This window comes from Balaenoptera acutorostrata, chromosome 1, assembly GCF_949987535.1.
Source record: "Balaenoptera acutorostrata chromosome 1, mBalAcu1.1, whole genome shotgun sequence".
Taxonomy (NCBI): Eukaryota; Metazoa; Chordata; class Mammalia; order Artiodactyla; family Balaenopteridae; genus Balaenoptera; species Balaenoptera acutorostrata.
In genome coordinates this window covers 32,914,140-32,931,344 of record NC_080064.1, presented here as the reverse complement: position 1 = coordinate 32,931,344, position 17,205 = coordinate 32,914,140, and the positions used below count along the sequence as shown (strand labels likewise).

General features: G+C 39.3%; 1 protein-coding gene across 1 annotated transcript in view; it reads right to left on the bottom strand.

Annotated features, from left to right (window-relative positions):
- Positions 1-15,193, bottom strand: part of RLF (RLF zinc finger) — a 79,312-nt gene extending 64,119 nt beyond the window's left edge. The window contains exon 1 of the mRNA XM_007164706.2: positions 14,948-15,193. Within this exon, the coding sequence (XP_007164768.2) occupies positions 14,948-15,184 (237 nt within the window). The 5' untranslated portion in view covers positions 15,185-15,193. The remainder of the gene's footprint in view (positions 1-14,947) is intronic.
- Positions 15,194-17,205: the final 2,012 nt, after the last annotated feature.

The following is a 17,205-nucleotide window of genomic DNA, read 5'->3' as shown; positions in this document are numbered from 1 at the left end:
AATTAAAACCACAATGAGATACCACAGTCTATCCGCCAGAACAGCTACAATTAAACCGTCGACTATACCAAGTATTGGCAAGAATGAAGGGCAATGGTAACTTTCATACACTGATAACTGCATAAACTGCTACAAATACTTTGGAGAGTAACTTGGCAGTATTTATTATAGTTGAAGATAGGCTTATATATGAAGCTAGCAATTCCACTGTAAGCATATACCCTAAAAGAAATTCTTGCACCCATGTATAAACATATAAGGAAAAGATATCTACCCCAGCAGTTAATGTAAATGCCTCTAAATCGATCAGTAAAAGAATGGACAAATGAACTGTGATATATTTACATAATGAAATACTACACACCAGTGAAAAATGAATGTATCAAGACTATACATACCAGGGCTTCCCTGGTGGCACAGTGGTTGAGAATCTGCCTGCCAATGCAGGGGACACGGGTTCGAGCCCTGGTCTGGGAAGATCCCACGTGCCGCAGAGCAGCTGGGCCCATGAGCCACAATTACTGAGCCTGCACGTCTGGAGCCTGTGCTCCACAACAAGGGAGGCCACGATGGTGAGAGGCCCGTGCACAGTGATGAAGAGTGGCCCCCACTTGCCACAGCTAGAGAAAGCCCTCGCACAGAAACGAAGACCCAACACAGCCATAAATAAATAAATAAATAAATAAATACTTAAAAAAAAAAGACTATACATATCAAAAAGTATACATACATACTAGATACACCTTAGAAACATTATGTTGAATTCAAAAAGCTTCAGAAGAATACATACAGTACATCATTTAAGCAAAGCTGGAAAACATAAGAAATAATATTACACATTATATTAAAATACACAAATACAAAGTAAAGAGATGGAGGAGAGATTAAATATCAAAATCAGGATGATGGTGGGAGGTAGATGATGTCTGTAACCGGGTACACAGGTAGCTTCAATTATTTTGTTTCTTAGGTTGTGTTCATTTTAGCGTGCACTTTACTACCTGTATGTTGGAAATATTTGATTTTTTTGAAAAGTAACATACCCTTCAAAGTTCTGAGCAAAACGGATTTTCAACCTAGATTCCTATACCCAGCCTAACTAACACAAAAGACAGGGGAAACCTCCTCAGGAAGCTACTGGAGGGTAACTCCTCACACCCCAAATAGGGGAGTAAAACAAGACAAAGACAGGAGGACCAGGAAATAGTATCTAACAAAGGAAAGAAGCAAAGACAAGTACTGAAACAATAGTTGATAAAATGAAAATTAATTTAAAAGGGTAATATATAAGTACAAACCATACAAAAACACAAGAAACATAAAGTGAATGTCCCACTTATTCTTCACTGAAATGCAACAAATGATAACACTTTAGTAACTGTCTTTCAAAACTTTTTCTATACATCATTGCTTTATAAAATGGGATACTATATAGTTTTCTAACTGTTTCTAAAACAACAGATCTTGGATATCCTTTCATACCAATACATATAGTACTACCTTTTTGCCTGTTTAAATTTTATCTGAAAAAATACTGAAATACACCGAAAAGGGAAAACCCACTCATAATTCCACCACTTTAAAATTTTCTATGCAACAAAGAAGTGAAAGATCACACCTGTGTTCCATCTAATTCTACCCCTACTCTCTATCGCCAAATAACCCCGATAAATACAATTTGGTACATATGCCTTATATACATAAACAAAAGCTTTCTAATTCTTTGTAATAATCTCCTGGGCTCAAATGTTTTATGGCTCTGGGATGTTCAAAGGGTACTTATTTTTTGGCATTTCCAAATCTAAAATATCTTATAAAAGCCCTCATCTAGTCCAAGATGGATTCCTGGCATTCCTTCTCTCCCTTAAATTAGTAGGGTCTTCCCTTCTTAACCATACACTTGCTTCAAATTTTCAGTTTGGCAACAAACACTAATGAAGCTGATTATAGAAAAGTGGCATGGAAAATCATTTCTTTATAATCTATAACAATTGGAAAGAGCAATAATGTTGCTTACTCAAAATCATTTATGTTAGACCTCAAAATTACTATGCAATAGTTAGTCAAGGGAACTGTTTTACTTATGTTCGCGTTACCTAAGGACAAACTAGTTGGAAGGCAGATAAATACATATAACCGTCAAACACTGACTACTGCTCTATTGTACCAATAAGCATATATAACAGGAAAAACTGCTCAATATTTATCTTCTCCACTAGACAATAAGCTCACTGCAGACCAGAACCCCAAGTAGCACATAACAGGTATTTTGTAATTGTTTGCTTTTAATTCTTTGCCCAATTATTAAAGGATATGCTAACTTATTTTTGAAGTTTGATTAAGACAATTTTTCTGATACATATCTTTGATTAGCATGAAATATGCCTGTATACTAAGACAAATTCAACTAAGTAGATTGAACTCCAAATTCTCACTGCTTCCTTCAAACCTTGTAAAGGAGGAAAGCAGCATAATGTTGACCAAACTGCACTTGTGGGAATTTTAAAAAGAAAATGCTTAAGATCACAGTATTTTTTAGAAAGGTGCTCACATCAGATTACAATGATAATCCTGAATTTTGCTTGATAGTAAGTAGATATGTCAAAGTTCAGAACTTTGATATTACAACTGTCATATAATACCACAGAATATTGATATAATTATTCTGATCCTCAGCTCACATCCTCGACTGAGAGGGAGTTTCTAACTTACAAGTTTTAAGCTGGAAAGGGAATGGGGCAGATAACCTCCAAAGTTCTTCCCCCAAACATAAAATTCTACAATTTCATGAAAACATGGCCAACTTTTTCCCAAGAACTCAAATCCAACATGTTACAAATTCAAATCACTTTTGATATATGCACATTTCAATAAAATGAAACATAATTTAAATGCCAAACAATAAACCAAGTTAAAGCCAACAGCCAAATGAATAAAAAATATTTCATATAGAATGATCTATTAGTTGCAACAGGTCAAACGCATTATACCTACTATAAACCCCAAAAGGCATCCATATTGCTTCAATGTAATAGAAATTTTCTGTAAATTACACTTCCAGTCTACAAAACTCATCATAGGCTCTCTGAATCTAAAACTATGTTAGCAAATGCTCTGAAAGCATTTAGGAAACTTTTTTCTTTCAGTGAGCTCTACATTGACAGGAAAATGGAGGAAAACCACGCTACATGAAATACTTCTTTAAAACAATATTCAGTATAGAAAGGAAATAAAGAAATGGACACGCTGGGTACCTATCTGCTGCTACCAAAAACTATGCTAAGGGTACTGTAATATTGTCCCATTTGATCCTCACAACCACCTACGGGGTAGCTTTCTATTACCCCCAATTTTATAGACAAGAATATAGACCCACGGCAAGGCTTAAGATCACAAAAGTGTTGGAATGAGGATTTAAAGTGAAACCTCTTGACTTCAAATGTACTTTCTATTGTATATGTTCTCCATTTCATAAGACAATAAAACATAATACTGACGAAACATGATGTTTTACCCACATTTACTGTTAGAACTTCATGGGATAATTTGCTCTAGGTTTAACATTTTCATTTACCAAAATCAAGCTTTCATTATGAAGGAAAGAGCCAAATAAGGATAGTGAGCATAACAACTAATGTAAACAAATAATTTCAGCTCAAATTAGTAGAGTGGTTTCCACTGGGATGGGCATTTACCCTAAAGGTGTAAATGATAACCCACCAAGGGGCAGAAATATAATATTGAAACTTTTATTTAAATTAGTTTTAAAAGTCTCATCCCTTTTACACTTCTGTGTTTGCTTGTAATTTATATACTGGTACTGCATAAATAAAACATTTAAAATTTATTTATTTCAATAAGGATACACAAGGCAAATGTTTGGAGATGACTTAGAAAATAATCCTTAGCAAATGTTTCCCAATAGACTTATGTAGTTTTGGAGGAGAATCACACCTAAAAGGTCATCTCATTTAAGCAGTAATTTGAGGCCCCATAACAAACTGATTTGGTGCAAGGTAATACATCCATTCAGTGACACTTTATTTGAAAACATATAAAGATAACAACATAAGAAAAAGTTAGCTAATGTAAAGCACTAGGGTCTCTCCATTTATTCAGCTATGACTCAGTCTTCCCAAAGATTCCCAAATCTCCCCAAAGCAGTAACGATCAATAAATGTTTGTTGGAAATGAGTACACTGACAAATCTCTCACAGCAACAATCAATCACTAAATTGTATCATACATTCTGATGGCCTCAGGTTAGGCTGCAACTAACTCTCTGTAGTATGTTCTGCTTCTTGAGAACCTCAAAGCAGCATGGAATCTTAAGATTACAAGGTCACACTGGATGATTAGACACAACCAAATTTTAATGACTTTTAAATAATAACATTTTAAAACAGAAGTATGTTAAAAAAAAAAAAGGGAAAGACAAACCTCACAGGAAAAAAAAAGTAAATATCTAATACACATGAAAAAGTAACAAGGACTTCCCTGGTGGTCCAGTGGGTAAGACTCTGTGCTCCCAATGCAGGGGTCCAGGTTCAATCCCTGGTTGGGGAACTAGATCCCGCATGCATGCCGCAACTAAGTGTTCACATGCCGCAACTAAGAAGCACGTATGCCGCAACTACGAAGCCAACGTGCCACAACTAAAGATCCCACATGCCACAACGAAGATCCTGTGTGCCACAACTAAGACCTGGCGCAGCCAAAATAAATAAATATATAAATTTTTTAAAAAATGCTGTTAAAATACAAATTAATAGTGTGATAGCAATTATCTGCCACTATCAGATGGGCAAATATTTAAAAGTTTAGTAATACCAGGGTTGGCAAGGATATAGTGAAACAGGGACTCCATAACACTATTGGTGGAAGTACATACTCAACTTCTCGTAGGCCAGTATCTATCAAAATTTTAAAAAAACACTCTCTTTAGTCCAGTACTGTAATGTCAATGCCAGGAATTTATGCTATGGATATAAATAATGCTTAATGTTTAAGGTTGTTCACTTCAACATTATTTGTGGTAACAACAAAAAAGAATACAAATTATTTAACTATGGTAATGTTCAACATGTACTGATACAGAAAGTTGTCCTCGGTATATTAAATCAAAATGTAGGGACTTCCCTGGTGGTCCAGTGATAAAGAATCCGTCTTACAATCAATGCAGGGGATGCGAATTCTATCCCTAGTCAGGGAGCTAAGATCCCACATGCCACGGGGCAACTAAGCCTGTTCGCCACAACTACCGAGCTCGTGTGCCTCAACTAGAGCCCGCGTGCTGCAAACTACAGAGCCCATGCGCCCTGGAGACTGCGTGCCACAACTAGAGAAGACAAAACCCGCACATCACAACTAGAGAGAAGCTTGTGCACCACAACGAAGAGCCCACGTGCCACAACAAAAGATCCTGCATGCCTCAAGGAAGATCCCAAGTGCTACAACTATGACCCGACGCAGCCAAAAATAAAGTAAATAAAAAAAATAACTAAATCTTTTCAAAAATTAATTAAAATGTAAATTGCGGAAGAGTGTGCATTTTAATTTTTAAGAACACACAAGACACCATTAACTGCTCTGGGGAGTGACTGGAGAAACTGAAGGCAAAAAAGGGCTTCTACTTTTCCCTTAAACCTTTCTGTAGCTTCATATATTCTGCCTTGAGCATAGCTTTTACAGTTTAAAAATTTTTTAAATTAAGAGTGTTGAAGGTTTTGGGACTTCCCTGATGGCCCCGTGGTTAAGAATCCGCCTGCCAGTGCCCAGGACACAGGTTCGAGCCCTGGTCCGGGAAGATCCCACATGCCGCGGAACAACTAAGCACGTGTGCCACAACTACTGAGCCTGCTCCCTAGAGCCCATGAGCCACAACTACTGAAGCCTGCACACCTAGAGCCCATGCTCCACAACAAGAGAAGCCACCACAATGAGAAGCCCGAGCACCGCAATGAAGAGTAGCCCCTGGTCGTTGCAACTAGAGAAAGCCTGCACACAGCAGCGAAGACCCAACGCAGCCAAATAAATAAATAAATATAAATTAGAAAAAAAAAAAAGAGTGTTGAAGGTTTTGCTACCTGCATAATTTAAAATCAATGCAGTTTTGGACTTCCCTGATGGCACAGTGGTTAAGAATCCATCTGCCAATGCAGGGGACACAGGTTCAAGCCCTGATCCAGGAAGATCCCACATGCCGTGGAGAAACTAAGCTCGTGCGCCACAACTACTGAGCCTGCGCTCTAGAGCCCGCGAGCCACAACTACTGAAGCCCACGCACCTAGAGTCCGCGCTCCACAACAAGAGAAGCTACCGCAATGAGAAGCCCACGCACAGAGATGAAGAGTAGCCCCCGCTCAGCCCCCACTCTAGAGAAACTAGAGCCCGCAACTAGAGAAAGACCCGTGCACAGCAATGAAGACCCAACGCAGCCAAAAATAATTAATTAAAAAATAAAAATAAAATCAATGCAGTTTTCAATGGAATACTATGCAGTTTTTTTTAACGTAGTTAATATGTGTGTGTTCCATACGAAAAGATATCTACAATATATTAAATAAAATAAGCAAGTTTTAGTATATAAACTTGACACTATTTTTCTAAAAATAATACGTATCATATGGAAAAATTCTGTAAGTATACATTCCCAAACTGTTAACCTAAGAAAACGTAGTACTGAAGTATAGGGAGTATATGGTAGTTTTCATCTTTACTTTCTCTTCTTTTACGTTCTTCTAAGTTTTTACAATTAGAATGTGTTCATGAGTTGCTTGGGCAACTAAAATTTTTAATATTTATATACACACATATACTATATGTGCTTTTCCAAAAATCAGAATAATACATCAATTTATTAACAGTGAGACTACATGGTAGTTTCACTTTTTACTTTACGCATTTACACATCTTGCCTTAAGCTTCTAGAATGAGCATGTATCAGTTTGGAGTCACAAAAAACAAAAAATATATATAATTAGTTTTATTTCTTTAAGATACCTTATATATTTTAAACATACATATGGAAAAAAGAAAATGAAATCCCAAATTAAAATATGCCTATTTTATACAACCACATATCATAAAAATACAATTCCCAAGCTAAGTCATTCATTCTATCATATCTGGTAATAATTCTTATAAGTGTCCATATTAAAAGGCATTACTGTGCTGGCTAATGTGACACACTCAGGTTATTTCTTTGGTAGTAAAAATACTATGAGATAAATGTCAGCACAATAAGCTACTAGATCCCCCCAAAAAGGATAAGAAAAGTCCTCTAAAAAACACATTAGAGAAATCAGGCACAGCACAAAAGTGAGGAGAAACAAATACATCAGTAGTTCCCAAGCTTGCTATGTGCAGAAATATAGGTAAACCTAGATTAATAAACTTGAACTCAAAATATGTCTGAAATGTAATTCATTCTCAACTTCCAAAAAATTATAATACATTAAAATATTTTTCATTTGGGACAATAAGTATAATCTTACACCTGCGAAAACTTCGGAGGGAAATTTTTTTTATAAAAAGCTCACAGTCAGGACTTCCCTGGTGGCACAGTGGTTAAGAATCCGCCTGCCAATGCAGGAGACACGGGTTCGATCCCTGGTCCGGGAAGATCCCACATGCCATGGAGCAACTAAGCCCGTGTGCCACAACTACTGAGCCTGCACTCTAGAGCCCACGAGCCGCAACTACTGAGCCCGCATGCCACAACTACTGAAGCCCATGCGCCTAGAGCCCATGCTCCACAACAAGAGAAGCCACCGCAATGAGAAGCTCGCACACTGCAACAAAGAGTAGCCTCTGCTCGCCGCAACTAGAGAAAGCCCACGCACAGCAACAAAGACCCAATGCAGCCAAAAAGGAAAACAAAAAAAAAACCTCAGTCATGTTTAGGCTAAAACCAGGAAATCAAAACTCGGTGCTGTGCAGAAACATAAAGCCATCAACTCTTCACCACAGTAATTTGCTTTACTATAATGAAAGTAAAGCATGTGATTTGGCGGCTGATATAAGGTTTAGAACATGACAAAATGTTTCATTTATTTTTTTTAATTAATTTTTATTGGAGTATAGTTGCTTTACAATGTTGTGTTAGTTTCCACTGTACAGCAAAATGAATCAGCTATACATATACACATATCCCCTCTTTTTTGGATTTCCTTCCCATTTAGGTCACCACAGTGCATTAAGTAGAGTTCCCTGGGCTATACAGTATGTTCTCATTAGTTATCTATTTTATACATGGTATAAATAGTGTATATGTGTCAATCCCAATCTCCCAAATGTTAAATGTTTTAGACACCTTAATTTTGGCAAATGTTGTACAATATTTAAATGTCTCTCTAGAAGAGTCACAATGTGTCATATTAAAAAAATGTTTAGGGACTGCCCTGGTGGCGTAGTGGTTGAGAGTCCGCCTGCTAATGCAGGGGACACGGGTTCGGTCCCTGGTCCGGGAAGATCCCACATGCCGCGGAGCAGCTGGGCCCGTGTGCCACAACTACTGAGCCTGCGCTCCAGAGCCCGCGAGCCACGACTACTGAGCCCGCTTGCCTGGAGCCCGTGCTCCGTAATGGGAGAAGCCACCACACTGAGGGGCCCACGCACTGCGGCAAAGACACCGCAGCTAGAGGGGGACCGCGTGCAGCAACGAGGATCCAATGCAGTCAAAAATAAATTAATTAATTAAAAAACAACAACAACAAAAAACGTTTATCCCAACATTTTCCCAACTTATATGAACAAATAATCCTTATTTCAAGAAATGCTTATGAATACATATATTTCATGGAACAAAACATAATTTAGGAAATGCTGATATAAGAAAAACAGCATGGGCTCTGGAGTCAAAAGACTTCGCCACAGCTGTGTAATCCTGGGAAAGTTTCGTAATTTCCCTGGGTCTCAGTTTTCTACCTGTAAAAGGAAAATACCACCACCTACCCAAGTGCCTGGCACACAAAAGATGCTCAATAAATTAAATATCCTTCTATTTTTTCATATGGTTTCTATGTTGGCTTATGTCAGCAATGAAAGTTTGAGGAATCTATTTTTTATACCATCTTGCAATCTATGTTTGGGTTTTAGAGTATGATGTCAATCATATCCAAAATAAATGCTTCAATCTGGCTAAGAAAGCTTGCTGAAAAATTCATTACTTTAAATATTTGTGGAATATAAGCAACCAGGAGAAGTTCTTAGAAAATATAAATAAAATTAAAATGAGGTTCTACTCTTAGTTAATCAAGATACAAAGAACAATAAGACCTGATCCCTACTAGGAAGCAGCATAAACCTGTTGACAAGAAACGTTCCTATTTCTTGATAAAGATAAGCTAAATTATTACTCTTAAGAAGTCTAGTCAGGGATTTATGGAAGGAAGGAGATTAAAGATCAATAAATACTGATTGAGTAGCCATTAAGTGCCAGGGACTAGTCTAGGCACTGGGTAAACAAAACAATAAACACCCTCATGATGCTTACATTCCAGGTGGGGATACAGACAAATACACGTATCAGACAGAGTCAGTGATTAAAAGAAATATAAAGCAGTGTTAAGGAGTCGAAAGAAGATGGGGAAGTGCTGTTTTAGATAAGATAGTCAAAGAAGACCTCTGGGAGAGATGACAGATGTCTAGAACTGAATGAAAACAAAGCACATTTTAGTTTGCCAATGCCTTTGCAGTCTTGAAATAAGTGGTGTGTTCTATCTAGATTTTTTAACTAACATTGTTCAGAAAAGCATGATCCACAGGTAGACACAGAAGTCACTAGGGGCCACAGTACAAGAGACTGGGTGGTACCACAGTAAATAACAGCACCCAAAGTTCTCACTGCTTCACAGGTCACATTTATAATATGTTTTGGTTACACACACTGAAAAGCTGGCTTTTGCTGTTACAACTAACTGTCATTTAGTTCCTATTTAGACCTCTCCCAGGAGAAGGCAGCACAAGAAGAAAAGCTAATGCATTTAATAAAAGCCCTTTAAAATAAATAATTGAAAAAGGTAAAAATAAATGAAAGAGGTAATGCTCAAGAGTCTTCATGGCCAACAACCTCAAGGAGTTAGGAAGACTGATCCTCCCTATCTCAACATCTCCAAACTGTTGTCCTATTAGACCGGTAACTCTTCCTCAATACTATATAATGCCTCCTATTTTCTCCCTCCATCAACACTAGCCCTCAACCCACACATGTAAATGTGTATTTTATTATATTTATTATATGAATGTAAGCTAAGTTGACAAGTATTGTCTCGAAGAAAGGACCAAAATCTCCTATCCTGTTCCTTTACAGGAATTTCTTACGGTAAAACTGCCTTTTAACATACTAGATTTTACATTAGGTGTTTCTTTTGAAGTACTCATCTCTTGAGTATATTATGAAGTTCCTACAATATAATTCATTCAACAGATTAGTTTTGTGGGCCAGGCATTGTATTAATTGCTAGGTACCAGGTATACAACAAAGACTCGTTGGCTTACTAGTCAATACAAGAGATAAACATGGACAAAAACATTCAGGTACCATGCCGATGTACAAGATGCTACTGGAGTACATATTCTAAGTGAAAGAATCACCTCATTCTGTCTGCTGAAATCAGAAAATGCTCTAAAAAACTTATTATTTGAGCCAGGTCTTAAAGGATAAATAAGCAGATGAGGAAGGGGTGACTCGGGTTAATCAAGTGGACTGAGAGATGAACACTGGGATGAAGGTAGACAAAAAAAAAAAAGTTGGGTGTAAGGGGTAGAGCAAGTCCAGATCCTAAAAGGCTTTGCATGCCAGGCTGATAAGTGTGAATTTTATCTTGCCTTTGGGGAAAAAACCATTGAAGAATTTTAGGGAATAAAGTGACTAACAAGATTATGTTTATAAATTAAAAGGAACACCAAAATGCATTGCTGATAAGGCCAGTAAGAAGGCAAGAAAGATCAGTGACGAGTTGCTGCAAACAGACATTATGAAGCCTGAACTAAGACGGTGACAGCAAGGAAAGGAGTTAAAACCATAGGTATGTGCAAAGTGTCAAAAGAACACAAACAACTAAGAGGAAATCTATCTAGTAAAATCAAAGAAAGCTTCACAGACAAGGTGACATTTGCACTGGGCCCTAGAGAAGGAAAACTTGCCATGCAGAAAATGAGAGAAAAGGATAGAACAGCACAATGAAAGGGAAAGACATAAAAATGCTTAATGAGCTGAGCTTTCGTTAAAGTAGTAATTCCATCCTTTTGTAGATCAGTCACTTGGGAAATATTTACTGAAAACCTAACATGTGTCTTGGATCTTGAAGAATCCAATGAAAATTAAGATCATCTTTTCCAAAATAATGCACCTGGAAATTCACAGGCAAAATTTAATCATAGGAGTAACTGAGATCCCACTTTGATCCATGAACTCCAAGTAAAGTACTCCTGAGTAAGTAACAGTAGAACTGGGGTGATGGGATAGGCTAGGTAAGAGCTGAAAAGTAAGCTGGGGGCAAGGCTGTTAAGACTTTTTATTCCAAGAAATCTGGATAACTCAGATAATTCTGAGGTCACTGTTTTTTACAGAGATTGTTTTATTTAGTCCACACAACAGTGTATTTACATAGAGAACAGTAAGTACTGTTATTATTCCATTTGCAAATGAGAAAACTAAGGTTTAAAGAAAATAACATGCGCCAAGGTCACACAGCTAGTTTAAATGTAAAGCCAGTATGTCCATCTGATTTAGGCCCTTTGAACTCAATCACTAATCTAGGGGAAAATGAAATACATTCAGTACTTACCTAATTTAACATTTAAAAATCTACAAAGTCACTGTTAGTTCCAGAACTCAAAGTGTCTCATAAACAAGGTTTACTCATAAAACTACTCTGCTTGATAGTCTCAAAGTATAATTTCAAGTTGTTAATGAAGTCTACTTTAAAAGTGTTCAAAATTTGTGTTACAAATACAACAACCAGTTGGAAAACTTCAGGAATCTGGGTTCCCAAAATATAGCAAGAATTTGAGAGGATATCGTCAATTTTTCAGCAAAACAAAGAAAGACTGTTTTCTGGAGTTAATCTTATCCACACTGTCTGTCTGGCAGACAATGTTTTCAGAAAAGGAACTGAGGGAAGGGGAAGAAAAAAAACACACACACACACACACACATCCCATAATCACTGAATACAAATTTTCACTGACTACAACTTCATCTAAATATCATTTTCTTAGTAACTATTACTTCTTAAGTTTCATTTTGATCATCTTCACAAACTTCTGAAAATTGAAAACATGCCCAGAATGAAACAAGCTTCTCTATCCTTTCATATGTTAGTTTATTTCTTGATTTGGTGCAATTCCAAAGACAGAGCCATTTCTTTTAAGTGCTGCAAGAGCTAGAGAGAATACGGTCTCAGCCTGTTGCAGGAGGGATCTACTTGGCACAGTATAAGTCCTTAAGACAAGATCTCTATACTAAACGCATGATGGAAATAATTTTGTGGCAGTTAAGCATCCCAGAGAGTACAGGTCAGGCCTTTATGATAATGTAATACAACTACATCTCTCTACACATTCATTACGTGCTCCTGCAGGACAGGCTCCTATCTCCAGCACTTAATGCAAGGTCAGGCACACACACACAATCAGTAGATGAATAAATTTTATTCTGCCTTTCAAATGTGAAACCAAAAGCTATTCAACCAAATTTGGATAGTGAAATTATTCCTACTTCATCATAAAATTTTTAAAAACTTTTCTGTATCTGGTAAGAAAGAATACCCTATTGATTTTATCTGGGCTATGGGGAAAATGTGACAAAAATATTGTGATAAATACTGTGAAGAGTTGAATATAAACTTTCTGTCTACTGTTCGTATAAAGCACTACAATATAAAGGTCAGAAAACAAAACATAATCTCACAGTCATAGTTTGTCCCAGGTTATTAGCTAGTAAGTGGTAGAGTCACAATTAAGACCCAACTAACTTGCAATCCAATGTGCTTTCTATTACAACATACCGTCACAGATACTCCTTTTATTTTATTAGTGCAAAAAATTGTTTTGGGAAAATTTCAGGCCAAAAAAAAGAACTTCATAAAAAAGACAAATTACAAAAGTACTTTCTTTTTTAAATTCTTCTGTGCCCTCACATATCTAAGTATCACTAAGACTCAATACATTAAAATTCAGTTAAAATAAAATCAGAGCTGCCAGCAGTAGGCATAAAGCAGAATATATATATATATATGTTATCCTCTGACAAGCTTCAATTTGATGGGTTATATCCATTCTTGCTATTCTTCTAGGAAGACAACGCAAGCTTAGGAGGCTTACCCAAAACCAACAGTTTTTCTGCTCTCCTCCTCACTAATCCGGGTCCAATTAGCTCCCTCTTCTCCCACAGCACTGTTTTCCTTCTCATCTCTACCTTTGACACTGGAATACCACCCCCTTCCCCGATATTCAAGACTCATTTTCATCCCTTCAGCCATAGGGCCTTCCCAGGCCACCCCATCTAAATTGGCCTCTCCCAGTATTTCTACAACGCCTCCTCTTCCATCATTACCAAAACTGCATTGGCAATACTGTTATTTCCACTACCGCCTCCCAACCGTACGCTCATCAAGGGTAAGTGCAGTCTTGTTTATGTTTCCTCAGCACTTGGTAAAGTGTTTGGCACCATCCTATGGAGTCAGTAAAAGTTTGTAGAGTAAATATGTGCACTAAGAATGTTCACTGCTAGTGAAGATGCAAAGAACACCTTAGTACTTAAGAGTTCAGGGAAAGGCTGAGGATTATAGACATAAAAACTGGAGTGATACAATGTATGGAAAAGATTAGCAAGGACAAAATCCATTCAGAGATGAAGTGCTTCCGGCTCAGCAGAGAGGAGGGAGAAAAACATTCAATCAAGTCAATTTCTGATGCTTCTCCGGACCAACAGAGCAAATTGTCCCACAAAATTATAACTTTGGAACACCGCAATTTATTCAGCACACTCAACTACTCATTAAGAGCCCAAGTGCCAACGATTATTTTGCATTTTCTAAGGTGCACCAGGTGAGAAGCAGAGGGGCGGCTCCAAAACCTGATTAGAACAAACAAGCAGACGTAGAAATAATAATGGCACATCTTTAAATTTATGAAGAAAAATCTCAGCGTGATCCTGGAAACGAAACTAAGCATACCAAGAAATACGTAATCATAGGTTTAGGACCTACTACGGCACAGAAATGGTGACAGAACTGCCAAAAGAGACCACACTCCTCATCTTTCCCAATCCTCTTCTACTCAAAGCGCCTAATAACCACTACAAGGATCACGAGCCTCATTTCTGGCAGCACAATTCTCAAAGGAATATAGAAGAGGCGATAAAACAGCTTTGATGCCCCCCCCAAAAAGGCAGCAAAAACCAAACAACCAACCAGCTCCACAATCCTTAAGCAGAAAGCCCTAGACGCCTTTCAAAGCCAACTGTCATACCTTTTAGGGGCCCAGAAGACGTTGACTCCAAACATAAGTCTCTGGCCCCAACATATATCTCCAGATTATGTAGGAAAACCCAGGTTTTCCAATCTGGAGATCTGCACTCTACTCAAAAAAGCATCTCTGGGAAGGAACGAGCAATCAATCCCTCAGGAGGCAATTGCGCTCCAACCACCAGCCGGGGGGACAGGCAACGACGACAGGGCACGGCCCTTCCAGGGAGCTGCCGGCGCCCTTCGGGCTCTCAGTCTAACCCAGCGCAACCCGCCCTGGCGGTGGCCGAAGTCGGGCAGTGGCTGAGGGGGGCCAGCGGTCGGGCTTCCGAACTGGGCCTTCCCGGCCCGGGGGCGCGGCAAGACATGGAGGTGGCGCCTTTCAGTCCGGCCCCGGCTGCAGCAACGGGTCCGGGGCCTCTTCCCCTGGCCTCCCCGCCCCGCCGCCCTCAGCCAGCCAGTCCGCCCCTCACCTGGCAGAAGCTCCGGCAGTAGTTCAAAGATGAGACCTCCGACACCTCCTGCTCCCTCAGCTCTGTCTCCAGCTGCCACAGACACGGTCGCAGCCCTGAGACTCCCGGCGCCGGAGATGCAGGGCTATGACCCCGAGCCATGGACTCTGTCTCGGTTCCGTCTCCGGCTCCGACTCCCGCCGGAGCCTCAGCCCCAGCCCCGGCGGCGGCGGCGGCGTCTCCCTTTCCGTCCGCCATCTTCCCACGGCCCAGCAGCGCGTAGGCAACCAAGCCACGTGACTCAGACCTGGACCCGCCCCCGGTCGACCGCGCTCTGTGACGCACCCCTGGGCGCCGCCGGCGCCCGTTGGATTCCGTCACTGGAACTCGGGGTGCTCCTCCCCTCCGCGGCCTCCGCGACAGCAGCCTGGGCAACAGCCTGGCAACGGCTGACCAGGGGCTCGTGCCCACTGCAGTCCTTCCAGACCTTTTGGAGTCGTGGGGTCACCGAGACGGACATACTTGTAGATATAATCTAGTTATGGGGGAATGACATTTGAGCTGCGATGTGAAGAACGAGAGAGATGCAGCCCTGAGAAGAGCGTTAAAGGGAAGCATCCCCAGTAGAGGAAAAATAAGCAAGCCTGTGGAGGTTGCGAGGCCGAAATGAAGACTAGCCCATGGGAACGTGGTTTATAATAGAGAGGGCATTACAAGTCAGTAGGTAAAGGGTGAACTTTTCAATAAATGGCGCTGGAACATTTTTTTCCAAAAGCGAAAAAAAAAATTTAAATTGGATTTTTACATCAAAGCATATCCAAAAAATAAATGCTGGATGGAGTAAAGAAAATATAAATATCTTTATGATATCAAAATAGAGAAGAATTTCTTAAATAAGATCCAAAAAGCACACACCACAAGGCAAAATATTGTTAGTTTTACTGCATTAAAATTTGTTAATTCTGTAATAACAGAAGTTTTAAAAGATGGCACACAACGACAAGCCAAAGACTAGACAATATTCACCATATATATAGCCATCAAAGGATTAGTATCCCAAGAAGTTCCCAAAATCAAAAGGAAAAAAGCAAACAATCCAATAGAAAAGTAGAGAAAGGATACTGAGGTAGATCACCCAAAAAAGAAACCCAAATGGCCAATAAACCCATGACAAGATATTTAACTTTACTGTAACTATCAAAGTACAAATTAAGACAACAGTGAGATATAATTTCATACCCATCAGATTGGCAGAAATTTTAAATTAGTACCATGTGTTAGGAGTTAGGAAAATGGAACTTATGTACTGCTGGTGGAAGTATAAATTGGTACATCATTTAGGAGAAGAATGTGTAATACTTAGTAAAATTAAAGATGCACATGGACTTCCCTGGTGGCGCCATGGTTAAGAATCCACCTGCCAATGCAGGGGACACAGGTTCGAGCCCTGGTCCGGGAAGATCACACATGCCGCGGAGCAGCTAAGCCCGTGCGCCACAACTACTGAGCCCGCGTGCCACAACTACTGAAGCCCGCGCGCCTAGAGCCCGTGCTCCGCAACAAGAGAAGCCACCGCAATGCGAAGCCCGCGCACCACAACCAAGAGTAGCCTCCGCTCGCTGCAACTAGAGAAAGCCCGCTCGCAGCAAGCCAATGCAGCCAAAAATAAATAAATAAAATAAATAAATTTATATTTTAAAAAATCCCTGGCCGATCAATAGAGCACCCAGAAATGTATAAAAATTAAATTCAGTCATCTTTGATATTTTGCCAATTTTCAGTCACACGCACAAAAATATTACAGTTTTGTAATGTATCTTTTATAATTTCATGGTTGTAACGGTGCATTTATTAAGTTAGAGGGATAGAACGTGTTTTATCTAAGAGTGTGTTGTTAGCTTGGTTATAACTCTAAATAGTTAGACATATGGTGTGTGTGCCTCCATTTATGCTCATGCTTCCGGGCCCTACAAATAATAAAGGTGGACACGCTATCACCACTGCCCTGGAATCCAGCCTCTGCCCCCTAACTATCTCCTTTGGCAATCTGGTAGTCATCTCACAAGAAAACATGTCAAAACTGCTCCTCTCTCAGTAAGTGACCCCTCTATTCATTCAGGTGCTTAAGCCAAAGACATTGGATTCATGCTCAACTCCATTTTCTCACACTCCATAGCTAATCCCAGCTCTAAATTGAAAATATATTCTCAAATCTGACCCTTTCTCACCTCCTCAAGATATAGCACCCTAGACCCCTCCACTAATACCTCCCATCTAAA